This window comes from Glycine max, chromosome 17, assembly GCF_000004515.6.
Source record: "Glycine max cultivar Williams 82 chromosome 17, Glycine_max_v4.0, whole genome shotgun sequence".
Taxonomy (NCBI): Eukaryota; Viridiplantae; Streptophyta; class Magnoliopsida; order Fabales; family Fabaceae; genus Glycine; species Glycine max.
In genome coordinates this window covers 3,314,964-3,330,077 of record NC_038253.2, presented here as the reverse complement: position 1 = coordinate 3,330,077, position 15,114 = coordinate 3,314,964, and the positions used below count along the sequence as shown (strand labels likewise).

Below are 15,114 nucleotides of genomic sequence, written 5' to 3'. Positions count from 1 at the left end.
TCATGATTACTTGAAGTTTTAAAGTGTTCTAGTTCTTTATCCAGACTAGATCAAAAGTCATCCAAATACGGAAAAATATTCTTAAGGGTCTAGACTGGATAAAGTTATTTTTTATGTTATGCTACTAAAAATAGATCATAACATGTTGATTGTAATCTTATACCTGTTTTTAATGTTGGAATAATTATTATTGAATATGAGAAGAATTAGTATTTGATAATTACTCTTAGAAATGTCATATAGAAGGAATCAATATGGTATGATTTAGTATCTGCATCAACAACGTAGAGAATGACTTATATGTGTAAATTTTATTAAGACAATAAAGAGTGGAATAATGAAGTCCAATCTTATGTTTTCTTAATTGAATTTAAAACCGTTTTCATTGCTTTTCTTAGAATTATAGACTTGCAACTTTTATACTGTTTATTTTTATTCCAACAAACCAATGAATTTTTTTTATCAAACATCATATATATATATATAACTATTGAACCGTTTAATATTTTTCATCAAGTCGCTCGGTAGATGATCTTAGCTACAAATTTTTAAAAATGTGACGAGAATAAATACACTTGCCAATATTATAACAGTTGTGTGCAAAGCTTACGTGTTAAACGTGTTGAGTGTGTGTTCATACAAGATTTGTTCCGTATACATTGGTTAAGGTTTATAGGATTGACAATTTGAGGCATTCCTGAGATGGATCGAATGGATGTTGTTCTCCCTGGCGACCTCATAGTAGAAATCCTGTCATGGCTTCCTGTGGATGCACTTTTGCGATTCAGGTGCGTTTGCAAGTCATGGAAGTCCCTCATCTTTGATCCTTCTTTCAAAGATCTCGCAGAGACACCCCAATCCTATTCAACGACCCATTCAATGACGAGTATAACGCCATCATCACCATTTTCGAGCAGTAAATTAAATATAACGGAATTGAGACTTCATTGCTTAGGTGACAATTGTTTGGAGTTCATGCTTGAATTCTACTGACTATGTTCAAAGTTTGGTTTTCCCTTCGTATTTGAGCTACTCTGTTAAATCGAGACTGGTTTCAGAACCTTGTCGTCATTTCATGCATGGACCAGACATATTTTGTGGCTGACTAATTTTCTTTTTATTATAAATAAATGATTTTTCGATAAGGAAATTGCTTTCTCTACAAAAGGTTTTAAACAATAATCATTGCTTTATGCCTGATGCATTTAGTAGGCTGGGAGAACCTCGATTTGGGATTCTTTTCTGTTCTGGGTTTGAATACACTTTGTTATGCAACAATGCTAGTTAAAAAATTGTAAATCTGTTGAAGAGCTAATTAAAAATCAAAATTGGGACTCAGAGAGTCACACACTAATGGAGAGTGCAACATGTGCCTGTGTTTGCTGGGGTGATAGTCAAATTTGAGTTGTAAGCTATCACAGTCCAAAATTTGCATGGAGTATTGCTGATTTTGTGATTTTGTCCATTCTGATCTGGTTTTGCTGATTTATGTTTATCCTCGTTACTGTGTGAGCCAACACGTTCAAGAGACGGTCTTCTTGTGATTTAATCTCATTCTTGATGCACGATTAATATTGGTTTGTCAACCTGCGTATGGTCAGATTTAATCATGTATTGCATCTCTTTTCATTAGTAATCTAACCGTTGAAAATAATAATAATAATAATAATAATAATAATAATAAGGTTAAAGAATAATTAAATAAAAGACTTAATTGCACTTGGATTCTACTGCTATAGTCATTCGGCGAATTTAGTTCTTCTGTTTCTTTTTTTGTTTTTTTGTTTTTTTTGAGATTTTGATTGTACAATTTTGATTCATCCGTTAACTTTGCAATCAAATAAAATTTTATTGACATCTCAGAGTTCACTACAGACTCAACTTGTTTTTATCAGCAAGAAATGATTCTTCTATTTACTTAAACATTTGGTGACACAATTCTATGCAAGTATATTCCACCCCACTGCAGTTAGTGCAAGATTACAATTCAAGATTAAATGTTTTTAAAAAATTTACGGTAAAAGAAAGAAAGAAAAATACAATTCATCAAAATGAGCAAGACCATCAAGTTTATTTTCCGGTGTGCCTAATTAACATGTAGCAGCAGCAGCTCAAAGGCTGAAGCAAGAACTCAAGTGGTATGAAATTTGAAGCAAAGGCGTTTAATTGTACAAGCCTTGCGTGGCAGGCACGCCCGTGTTCTGGAGCCATGTGCCTCTCAAGAAAGATCCCACAGTGAACTGGCTAGCCTCATCCTTGTTAATGACTTGGTAACCAGGCCACTTGATCCTAGCATTGGTGCTGGCACCAGGTCCTGTGTTGCCATACTCAGCATAGTACAATGTCTTGAGAGCAAAGTCTCCCTCCCAAGCTGTCCATCCATCGGGGTGAATGAAGTCACCTATTTCCGATTCCATCACAATTGTTCTCGAGAACTCCTTCCACGGCCTCCCAAGGTAGCTCCTGATCTTGTCCTTCTCTGGAACCAGTGAATCATCAGCCTTGATTGTGCATTTCTGCAGCACAATTCCAGTGACTTGTTGCTTGTCGACTCTCCCTTGAGCAGTCACCATGTTCTGCTGGTTTTCCAATGGCTTCCTAACTACCATGATGCAGTTCTGGAACACGACAGCTGCGTCGCCAAAGATGAAATCGATTGTTCCTGTAACGATGCAGCTCCTGTAGAATTGTCTGTGGGCTTGGGTGTATAGAGTGTCTTGGTAGCCCTCGAACCGACAGTTGGCAAACACTGCACGATCCGCCTGCACTCTTGCAGCCACTGCTTGGTGGCCATCAGGGCCTGCAGTGTTTCTGAATCCCATTGCTAGGCCTATGAATCCATCTCCCTCTACCACTGCACGTGCATAGCAACAGAGTCAAAACAACATGTTACTCATCTATGATACATCAGATTAATTCTTGAAATTTCAAGAACTTGTAATGTTACGGACTAATATGATGGTGTACTACATTATAAATATGTTTAGTAGTAAGGAAAAGTCAGTCCCTTAAATGGATCTGACCAATGATATTTTTTATTAAGGGTTCCATTAAGGTCCGTGGGTATGAAAAAGCAGCTGTTGAAAGAGATCAACTCTTTATATTGATCTTAATATCTTGAGAGATCAGTTTATAGTTTTTGGTTGAGGATACTCAGTTCACCAAAAAAAGTAATACACTTGTGCTTTTTATGAAGGGAGTTAAGATTTAGACATACCAAAACTTGCAGTTAGGAAAGTCCTGACACCGTCCCTAAAGTTTTTGTTGCCAGTGATGATGCTCTTTTGGGATCCATCACCATACATGGTTATATTTTGCATTTTCTTTGTTATGGTCACAGTCTCATCGTATACTCCTTCTTTAACAAAAATCACATAACTGCATGTTCACAACACCGAGAACATTATTTATAGCTGAACAAATATCAAACATAAACAGCATATACAAAAATGCAACTTAGAAAAAAGATGGGGTCTCTCTGATCATGAGATGGTTGGAATTCTCTCTCCCACATCCTAGAAAGAGATAGAGATAGAAGTCTGGAGAGTGAGAGGTGCTTACCGTCCTTCAAAATTTTGAGGGACAGCATTTAAACATTCAGAGATGGTTTTGAAGTCTCCGCTGCCATCTTTAGCCACGGTGACATTAGGTGCAGGTTTGTTATCCATAGCCTTCAATACCCTTCGGTCCTCATGGTTCATCCAAGAAGGAAGGCCATCAGCTTTGTCTAGAGAAGCAACTGGGGAGTTGCTGTTCTCAGACAGCAACGAACGGCTGCCGCGTGCTAGTGTTTGGATTGTTGAAAGAGCCGATGCAACCTGAGACAGAATGGCAAGGGAGTTGCTAACGAATTCCTTGGAATCGTTGAAGAGAGTCTGAAGTTCAGTCTTTGTGTTTCCCTCGGGAAAGCCATCAACACAATTCTGTTGGAAGGAGATGACAGCACTGAGCCAGCTGTTGAAATCAGGAGTCCTTTGAGAAAGGTTCTTCATCTCAATTTTTTCAAGTTCGGATATGGAGGTTGCAATGTCGTCCTTGGCATCCTCAAAGAGCTTCTTGCAATCTTCAAATGCACCTTTCTCTTGCTCATTTTCAAACTTCATGGAGATGGTTTTGTTGAAGGCCTTGCTAACCTCATCCTCAGCAAATTTGACATATGCCTTGAGAAGGTCTTTTGGTTGCGTGAGTTTGGGGTCATCCTCCATTGCCTTGTTAAGAGGGTCTTCACATTTTTCCTTGTAGTCCGCGGAGCTGCACACCAATTTCACCATCTTCGAATGCGCCACAACGTGATCCTTGCCGGGGGTGGTAGATTGTTGTGAATGGCCATGTGACTTGTTTTCATTGCTTTTTTTGTTGCCTGCTTCGTTGTCGTTTCTAACCACAACGAAGAGTACTGCACCTATCATGGCAACGAGGACAACGGAAGAGACCACGCCAATCATGATCCTCTTCCTCGCCTTTTGCCTCTTCTCGTTCCTTCTCCTCTCTGAGATGAGATCAAAGTCCTGAAACGCCATTGTGAGAGTTTCTCTAAGGCAGAGGAGACTCTCTGGCTTCTCTGCCTTAGGTTCAAACTGAAACCAGTCGCGGAGAAAAGAGGTAGAAAGAGATCCAAGGAAGGGTTAGTCCTTTGACTCCTTTTTACAACTTGTCTGTGTTTCATCGTTTCCAACTTTAACGTGGTTTCTTTGCAATGGAGTGTGGACGAGAGACATTTCAGCTGTTTCTATTTTAGGAACGTGTCAGTTTCCGGTCTTGCAATTTCTATAACCTTATTTACCGCTAAGTTTTCATACCCTTTAGACCAACTTTCATTATCCTTCTCTCCTTTCTCTATGGCTAAAAGTAGAATGGAAGTGAAACTTAAAAAAACCAAACATCATTATGGTATGCCACATATGTTTCAAACTTGTTATTAAGCTTATTAAAAAATTACCAAATATAATTAATTTCCAAATATAGCTTAATACTTGTAAATTCCACACCAGTAATCTGAAAGCAACACTTTATTTATATCTTGGTTATTTTGATTCACTCTTCCTCCTAAAAAAATTGTCGTTTGTTTGTTCAATCTAGGATCATGTTTAGTCTTATAATAACTGATAATTTCGGTGAAAACGTTCAAATGTGAGCAATACATCTCACTGACTAAGGAATAGTTGTAAATTTGTAATCCACTCTTTTTTAAAATAAAAGAGCCTAAAATTACCTGATATATTTTAACACCAATGGCATAATTGTGCTCTCTTGTTTAAGAAAAACAAACATAAGCGTTTTAGAAAATTTTGAACCAATTTATGGTTTAATCATTAATGTGGGAGAGTGGCAGAGAATCCAAACCTGGCAGCGTAGTTAAAATTCCTAGTTATTTATATGACTTCTTTTTTTTCTGAATTATATTTATATAAGACATTAATGATAAAACATTAAACTTAGATAAGCATATACAAATATTTAAAGGAAAATGCTAAAAAGCTCAAAAGTATTTAGCAATTAGCACTAAGTTGCACGGCAATACTTGACATCATTATTAGGAAATATTTATTTTCCCCCTCATATATTTTGTATTAAAAGCAATCTTAAAATTAAAACTCATGAGACTAACTTCGAAACAGAGGGATCAAACTCACTCCACCAAGTGTGGTTCTTGTTTGATCCTCTCTCTTATAGTTTGGTTCGTCAAAACAACTGATTGGTACAACATATTTCGCAACATTTTGCAACTTTTTACGGCACTTAGTTACCTTAATCATATTAAAATTAGACACTCACCTTTTTTTTTTATTTTACAATAGCAAAGGTCAAGTGGGACAAGCTAAACCTATTTTATCTCTCTCTGTTTCTTTTTGATTAAATCCCATCATCATAAGGAAATGAAGTAGAGCCAAGCCAAGCATCACCAATAATAAACTCAGAAACTGTGAAGTTGTAGGCACTGTCATAATCCATTACATGGTACCCAGCCCAATTAACTCGGTTATCAGTCCCTGAACCAGGCCCATAATTAGCATACTCTCCATAATACAAAGTGTCCAAGCCTTGATCACCAGACCACTCTTTCCACCCCATTGGGTCAATAAATTGATCAATGTAGGACTCGAGAATATACCCCTCCATGGCCTTCCAAGGTAGCTCTTGACACTACCAGAATTGGAGTACAAATCTGTGGTGGCTAGAATTGAACAGTTTTGGATTGAAATGCCAGTGTCCTCATCAGGGGAATCTCTGGACTGTGCAGTGATGACAGTGAATTGACCAGGCATTGGCATCCTTGTGATAATTTTGGATGCATGCAAAACCACTGCTGCATTCCCAAATATGTAATCTATGGTCCCAAAAATGTCGCATTCCCTATAGAATTGTCTAAAGGAGTGGACATAAAGAGTGTCTTGGTAACCATACATGGCACACCTGTAGAAAGCAGTGAAGTCTGCATTCACTCTCAAGGCCACTGCTTGAAGCTTCTCTGGGCCTGCCTTGTTCTCAAAAGCTATATCACGTGCCAGAAAGCCCTCACCAGAGACAGCTGAAAAAAAAAAAGAAAAAGAAAGAGACCACGGTCATGCAATTGCCATTTTGAGCAAATCAAACATGTTGCCAAGAGTCCATTTCAATAAACTTTTTGTCGAGTGAAAAGAGAAATGAATTAAACTTTTCTCATTAATTACAAGACAAAACTTTTATATAGTTACTTAGTTGTTGTTTTCCTATCAGAATTGAAACTTCTCCTCAGTAACCTATATTGGTAATATTTATAAACCTTTACACAAATTATCAAGACGAAACTTCAATTATAATTGGATAGCTACTGCATCTAAGTTTTTTCCTTAATTCAAATAAACTTGTGCACCTCAACCATTTTTAGAAGCTGCCACTTCTCTACTGGTTCCTGTAAACTTAACAAATTTCAACATACTTGTCACAAAAGTGTCTTACAGTTTTACAATTAAAAACGCTCTCATAAGCTTAAAGCTTATCCAAACTGAAACTTCAACAAATTAGGCACTGACTAATTCGTTATAGTTTCAGTACACAAAATCAAAGTGATCAATTCTAAAAGTTATAACATAAGGTACATTGATAGTTCCATCCATAAAGGGTTTACTTAAAGTTGCGGATCTGAAAGTGGTCCAGCCATCAACGACACTTCTGTTGCCAGTAATAACTGTAACATCCTTTCCATCGCCAAACAGAACAATATTGGTCTTATAACTTGGGATTTCAACATTTTCCTCGTAAGTCCCTTCTTTGACATAGATCACTGTCCTACCAGCACTGTCATTTGGAGCAAAGTTGATAGCCTCAGTGATGAAGCTAAAGTTTCCCGTTCCATCAGCAGCCACAACAAGCTCTCCTCCATCATTGCTTTGCAAGAGACGGCGACGGTTTTTCATCGACAACCACAACAAACGCCGGTTCTTGTGTCCTTTGGAGGCCTTCCTCTCAGGTTTAGGGAGCATTGAGAGAGACTCACTGACATCTTTGTAAGAGCTTATCACAGAATTTACTACAACTGGCTTAAGGGTACCCGAAGCAGAATCTATGCTCTCTAGACACGTGTCCTTGTTGGTGAGTGCTGCACTTAGGTAGGTTCTTGCATCAACTAGTTTTTTAGAGTCTTGGGAACGGATTCCTGATAGTGATCGTTTTAAGGAAGCTAAGGTGGATTGTTGAAGTTCTCTACAGTCTTGGACTGCTCCTATTTTGTTATCTATGATGTTGTTTCCAGCATTGTTTAATAGATCAGATAGTTTTGTGGCTCCAGATATTGCTGCTTGGAGGGACTTAAGAAGGGTGTTGATGATGTTTGGATTTATGCTTATTGAAATTGAAAGCTTAGATGAATTGAAGCTGCTAACTTCAGGAAATGGGTTGATAGTGATCGTTTTAAGGAAGCTAAGGTGGATTGTTGAAGTTCTCTACAGTCTTGGACTGCTCCTATTTTGTTATTTATGATGTTGTTTCCAGCATTGGTTGATAGATCAGATAGTTTTGTGGCTCCAGATATTGCTGCTTGGAGGGAATTAAGAAGGGTGTTGATGATGTATGGATTTATGTTTATTGAAATTGAAAGCTTAGATGAATTGAAGCTGCTAACTTCAGGAAATGGGTTGGTTCTGTTTGAGGAAGAGAGGTTTGCATGCAATGTTGTGGTTGTGGAAGCATTGGAGGATTTGGCAGGTATAGCATGTGAGAAGAAGAATGCTAAGAGAAGGAGGAAAATTTTAGGAGATGGAATAATAGCCATGAAATTATTACTATTACATGAACAATAAGAAAGAGACTGTTAAAATGTGATTTGGATATGAAGAATTTCAGTATTTGACTCGTGATAAATAAGGCAGTGGGTGAACATGGATAAGAAGTTTAGCATAAAAAAGCAGCACGGGCTTAGATTTTTAATTTTTTAACAAAAAGAGGGTAGATAATTGCACTACCTTTTAAACCTGGGAACATGAAAATCAGCTTATGGCCAAAGGGGATGCATGCGACAAAAATTAATGTGTGCCGTATTAATTTTCCTATATTTCTGCTTTAGGTGGGTCACCTGTTTTTGTTTTTACTCGAAGACCAGCTTAGTATCATTGGCATTATTGACAAGCAAAATGAGAAGCTGAGACTAAGAAATATAAAAAAAGGAACTATCAGTTCGCTAAGTTTAATGGTTGAGGTTGTTTTTAGAAGATATTGTAATATATGTCGGTGACAGGGAATGATCTAAGATAGGAAGACACACAGCCTACGTTTTGGGTCATTCTGTTTTTGTTTTGTGAGTAGCGGTGAAAATAATGAAAGACATAAAAAAACTATTGGTATAAATAATTGGACACTTTGGTCTCTTATTAAAAATCTGAAATTGGATCTTTAACTTAGATATGAATAAAATTACAACTCAAAATATCATTTTATTTTAAAATGAACCGATTCAGTAAAAGAATTAATTGAATATCAAATAAAAAAATTTAGATATCTCTTGTTAAAATAATAATAATAATAATGTAAGGGTTGGTGCTCAAGAACTAATTGAAGGGATCTTAATTTGTACTACGTTGACAGTTCACTTCGAGCTCAACAGTTTCAAGTGCTTTAATTGTTGAGTTTAGGTTGCACCTTCCAATTCCCAGATTAGTCAGTAGTCACAAACCAATGGTGGGTCAGTAGTAGCTAGTCAAGTACTCTTAATAGTGTCAACATTGTGACCAACCTATAATCGCGACTCAAAAATATTCATTTGTTTGTAGTGAGTCATATTATTGTTTGACTAAATCGAAATCCTAGAAGTTTTAAATATTGCTTTTATGCTTTTAAGTATTAAATGCACTTATTTATTATTTTTTTTATAAAATATTAGGATAATTAATAAAAATATTATAATACAATACAATATTACTCAATTTGCTAATTGTAAGTTTGTTTTATTTTAATATTTGAAAAGGTAATCAAAAAATTATAAAATAATTTTATAATATATACACGATTTTTTTAACCTATGCAACTTTACATAGGATAAGCCTTATTAATTATCCACCCTTCAACTAACTAGGTATTATGTTTTCTTAAAAAAAGTGTTTTTTTCTTTCATATGTATTTACATAATCTCTCTCTTCCTATCAATAAAATAATAATTAATTAATAAATATTTATCCTCTAAAATTATATAGTCGTTTCACTCCACCAAAATAGTCTTTATCCACCAAAATATTATCAATATGAAGAGTAAGACTCTCTCACTAGTGCTAAAGCATAAGGTTATTAATCAAGTTGTTTTCAAACCTCCAGAAAACCTTTGATAAAGAAGTCTCGATGTTATAAAAGAAATTGTATTTTCGTTATGCATGGATCATGATTGTATGAGTATATAAAATCTACACTAAATGGCTGTGACTTTTTCAAGTTATTTGACATAAGTCTATTGAATGTGCCAAGGAAAACTTTTATATTCAATAGGAGAGAAAAATCACTTTTTTTGAGAAATCATAATAGTTAGTTGGTATATATATATATAATGTAGTTTGTTGGGACTTCATTAATTAGCACTGGCTCGTTGTAAAATAGTAGTAGTATTTCTCATGCAGTGATTTGTCACCACACCAAATAAATAAAGTCACCCCCACAAAGAAAATTTCGCCAAACCAATGGACTGTCCACCCCCACAAAGCTCGTTAATGCTAACCGCAAAACACTTATATGCACTGAATCGAAAAGAATTTGGAAAATTATAATTTCCTCTTTGATGCTTAAATCATATTATTTTTTAATTTTAAAATATGGATGATGATTGGAACTATATTTAATCCATACTTAAAAAAAATATTTTTACCTATTTCTTTTATTGTGCCTCTTTTATACTCTTCGGTCCCTAATTATAAGTTTTTTTTTTCAAAAATTTATTTGTCCCTCTTTATAAGATCTTTTTTTTTAATTTCTAGATGTATTATTTATTTTTTTCCTTATGCATAATTAATTATTTTCTATCCAAACATTAATAAGAAATAAGTAAATAGATAGAGAGAGAATAAAAGTGTGATTTTAAAATTATAGTATAAATAATTGACAAATTTAATGTAACAATTATTTTTTTGAAGGAGCGTAAATTAGTTTTAAAAATCTTATATTTAAAAATGAAAGAAATATATATTAACTATATAAATAATTTTTATCAACTATAATTAATCATCAATCAACATGGCAGCTCCGTGTTAAAACTGCACTATGCAATGCAACACAACACACGTATATTTGTTACCTCCATTTTCTCCAAAACGAAAAACACCCAACAATGTCTTTCAGGAAACAAATGTTGCATAATGTAGCTGATTGTTTGGCAGCCAAGGGTCTTGACATCCCTATAGGAGTGCACATTTTCGAGCTACTTCCTGTAGATTGTAAGGGTTTGCTTTGGAGTGATTGTATGGGAACTTGTTTCCCTAGAGTTATTCGTTTGTAATGGCTATAGCCTCCCTTTAATAAAAAAAAGAAGAAAAAAAACACCGAACTCCCCAAGTACTCCTATACCAAAAAATGGAAAATCTTTAATAATCAAGTACCAATTAATTAAAGTGAACACGGACCCATTCACCTCTTTCTTATAATACCTTTTTTTTCTTCCTATGATATAAACTATAAATATATAATAACTTTATATAATTAAGTACAAGAGAGTGCCAAGGCGTGGCAGTAGTTTATTTCTGTTAAACTGTGAGTCCCGCAGTGAAGGTTACTCCAGTTGAAGGCAACCATAGATTCCCCTCAATAAATTGAGACACGGTGAAGTTACTAGCCTGGCTCGAATCATTCAATGCATGGTACCCTGGCCACTTCACACGGTTAGCAACTCCAGCACCTGCTCCAGTGTTCATGTACTCAGCATAGTACAATGTGTCCAATGCAAAGTTTCCATTCCACTCCAACCACCCTTCTGCCCCTATCACCTCACTCATGTACGATTGCATGAAAACGGTTCGTGAGTAACTCTTCCAGGGTCTCCCCAGGTACGTTTGTGCGGTTCCAACAGAAGGTATAAGATCAGAATCTGCAGTTATGTTGCAGAACTGGAATGAGAAACCGGTTGGTTCATTTGGGTCTTTTCTACCGTGTGCTGTGATTGTGTTCTTTTGGTTTGGTAAGCCTTTTTTTACTCTTAGGAAGCAGTTTTGGAACACTGCAGTGGCGTCACCGAAGATGTAATCAACTGTGCCGCTGATTGTGCAGTCTCTGAAGAATTGGCGCATTGTGTGGGTGTAGAGACTGTCTTGGTAACCGAAAATCCCACATCGGAAGAACACGGAAAGGTCAGAGTCTGATCTTAGTGCCACTGCTTGGTGCTTCTCGGGCCCTGCTGTGTTCTGAAAGGATATGTCTCTTGCTATGAACCCTCTGCCACTCACAGCTGCAAACACAATTAAACAAATGAGAAGAAAAAAAAATGGTAACAATATTGTTACAGAAAAAAAAATCTAACTGATTACTTTTAAGATAAATTTTCTTCTTTCAACCATATTTCTTCTATTTATAAGTGTTGAATTTGAAATTTTATTTAAGCTGATCGAGTTGAGTATATCGGACCACAACTTGTTGGTAAAAAAAATGAGAATTTGGTTAAACATTTCCGTCACTGAATGAGATGGTTTTGAGGATTTTAATTGCATGCACGTGCTCATTTATTGTTAATTATCGGTTAGTTGCATACGTGGTGGATTATGTTAGTTAGTGGCTAATACATGGTTAAATATTGAGGCCCTACTTACTGTTGAAAGTTGTTATAAGTCGAAATTATATATTTAATCACTTCCTTCAATCTTGTGTGTTCAGAAGGGATTGTTCCTAATCAGAACAACTTTGACCCACTGCATTCATTGTTTTATTATATATATGCTGATTCATTAGGAGTTAGCTTGCAGACATGGATTATGTTGGTAATGAGCCTGGATTTCCTGGAATGGAATCTTCTTCACACTAGCTTGCCGACTATACTTTTATAGTTTTATTTATTCTGTCATGGATTACTTCCATGGTCAAATTTTATGATTAAATACCGTTATCTTGGTTTGTTAATTTTGAAATACTTACAAATATTTTGTATAAACTTTAGTGATCAACACTTATTTAATTATTCGTATTGGTATTATTATTTTTTGCTGTACCAAAACCTTTTTTTTAAAAAAAAGATTAAGGTATTTAATTTGGACCTTCTGCCGTTCAAAATAACTTATTTAATCATATTTTCTGTGAGAAAAACATTTTGTTAGAAAACTTTTTTAAAGGTTAAGGTATTCTACAGATATAAAAGTAATGTAAGGGGCCCCTATCGTTATATATCGCATGGCATTCGCTTTTTTTTTTATGCCAGCAACTTTCGGTTTTCATGAACAGTATAAAGCTCATTAATTATTGTTATTCCCAGTGAATTTTCAGTTATTTATTGTGAAACAATAAAACCGATAACCTAACTCAACAGTAATTAGTTATTGTCTGCTAAAATTTATAAAAGCACATAAAGAATATTGAAATTCTAAATGCGTGAGGGAGAAATTTCGGACGACACACGTGTTCTTCATAATACAAAATTTTCATGTTAGTCTTTAAAAAATATAAATATTAATTTTATTCGTTTTTATTAGACTCATTAACGTTAAAAAAAAAAAAAAGCATGGTAAAAACTTCCCGTTATCACGCTAGCTATTACCCTATCATGTAGGAAATCAACTTTAGGCTTCAAGAATCAAGATAGAAGATTCCATCATACCGAAACACAAAGCAGTTTTTTCAATTTTACATCATATACTATGCTTTTTATTTTATTTTATTTTTAAATGTTACAACTATTAAAGAAAGAAGCAAAGCGAAGAAAAATTATTTTATTTCTTGAGTTGTGTATAAAAACCTTAAAAGAAACAACGGTAAAAAAAAAAAGTACTATTATAAACGTGATATTAAATAAAATACTTAAGGAATACTAACGTTAAAAAAAAGCATGGTGAAAAGTTCCCGTTATCATGCTATTACCCTATCTCGCAGGCTTCAAAATAGAAGATTCTATCGAAACCCAATGCAGTTATTTTCAATTTTGCATCATATTCTATGTTTCTTTTAATTTTATGTTAATGTTATTAAAAACAAAAGACATAAATAGTAGTAGCATACTTACCGAATGTAGCTGAGCGGAAGGTGGTCCAGCCGTCGACGACACTCCGGTTACCGGAGATGACGGTGGCATCCATCCCCTGTCCAAGAATCATAATATTCCACTTCTTCTTCTTGATCTCCACGTTCTCAACATAAACACCCTTCTTTACCAAAATCACAAAACGCTTCATGCTATAATCAGGAGCCGCAAGCACCGCATCCATGATCTTAGCGTAGTTCCCACTCCCATCTAAAGCTACAGTGACATCAGGAGTGACTGCAATTGCTTGCAGCAGCTTCCTTTCCTTGGGCTTAATCCAAGAAGGAAATTGCCCCTTGCTGCTGGCGGCGTCAAATTGATCCTGTGCGGGAAGAACTTGCGCAAGAAGCTGCTCCACCAACGACACAACTTGCCCGATGCCTGCCGAGACCAAACCCTTCACAATGCTGTTTGTCCCTTCGAATCCCTCCATGCACGTCTCTGGATGCGCAAGCGCCGCACTTAGCCATGTCCTCAAATCCGAACTCAGGTTCCCCGTACTGTTATGCTTCCCTGCCACACACACACATGCATTCAGAGTTAATTCTATTTTTGGGTTTATAGTTATAATGACGCAGGATGTGTACCTTTGGGGTTCTGAGAGGCCGAGAGGGCCCAGGAGAGGACGTCGGAGGAGAGGTCGAGCAAGTCCAGGCAGTCGGCGATGGCGGTGCTGAGGCGGAAGTTGGCCAAGGGAGAGCCGAAGCGTGAGAGGATCGAAGCGAGTTGACGTATGGCAGCGATGACTTCGGTGACCGAGCCGGCGAAGTGGCTAGGGGAAACTTTGAGGCAGGCTGAACCTGCGAAGTCGGTGTGAGCAGCATCCAATGGGGTGCAGATAGCGAGAAAGAGGAGGAAGGAGAATGTGAGAGAGGGTGTTCTTTGTGGCTGGTTTATTAGTGAAGGAATAGCCATTTGGAAGAACCAGTGGCGAACAAGGAGTGAGAGAGGTTTAATATTTATAGGGGGAGGGGGAGAGATTGGAATGCAGTATCGGTTGGAATATGATTTTTCTTTTTATATATATAAAAAAAAAAGTTATTACACATTAGTATATTACTATGTTGCTGCTAACAAAATTTGGTATTGGTGATAGAGAATTGAATTCAGGTTTGCGTGGATGTTACTTAAATATGTTGATTAGGGTCTGGTTAAATGTAAAGTAAGTTTTATTGGAATACATAAAGTTAACTTGAATGGTTTTTATGTGTTGAAAGAAATTAATTAATTTTTAATTGTTGACTGATAAACACCTTTTATGTATATACCTAAAAAAATTATGTGGAATACCATAAATCCTTCAAAAAAATAAATACCCATAAAACTAGTGTGTTAAAAAAATATCATATATTAATTTTTAAAATTTTCTTAACAAAAGATAAATAAATAATGATAATCTATAATCATTATAAAAAATAATCTTATTTTTTTATATTCATTTTTTT

At 35.7% G+C, this 15,114-nt stretch overlaps 2 protein-coding genes and 1 pseudogene across 2 annotated transcripts; all 3 read right to left on the bottom strand.

Moving 5' to 3' along the window:
* Positions 1–1,816: 1,816 nt before the first annotated feature.
* Positions 1,817–4,747, bottom strand: LOC100784679 (putative pectinesterase/pectinesterase inhibitor 45). The gene is made up of 3 exons (XM_003550542.5): positions 3,562–4,747; positions 3,218–3,378; positions 1,817–2,854 (listed from the first exon to the last, which is right to left on the bottom strand). Exons 1-3 carry the CDS (start codon positions 4,518–4,520, stop codon positions 2,163–2,165), a joined length of 1,812 nt encoding a protein of 603 aa, XP_003550590.1. The 5' UTR covers positions 4,521–4,747; the 3' UTR covers positions 1,817–2,162.
* Positions 4,748–5,687: 940 nt separating this feature from the next.
* Positions 5,688–8,792, bottom strand: LOC100784151 (probable pectinesterase/pectinesterase inhibitor 12; annotated as a pseudogene).
* Positions 8,793–11,016: 2,224 nt separating this feature from the next.
* LOC100814987 (pectinesterase/pectinesterase inhibitor PPE8B) lies at positions 11,017–14,659 on the bottom strand. The gene is made up of 3 exons (XM_003550979.5): positions 14,257–14,659; positions 13,652–14,182; positions 11,017–11,893 (listed from the first exon to the last, which is right to left on the bottom strand). The coding sequence occupies exons 1-3, from the start codon at positions 14,582–14,584 to the stop codon at positions 11,196–11,198; spliced, it is 1,557 nt and encodes a 518-aa protein (XP_003551027.1). The 5' UTR covers positions 14,585–14,659; the 3' UTR covers positions 11,017–11,195.
* Between the last annotated feature and the right edge of the window lie 455 nt (positions 14,660–15,114).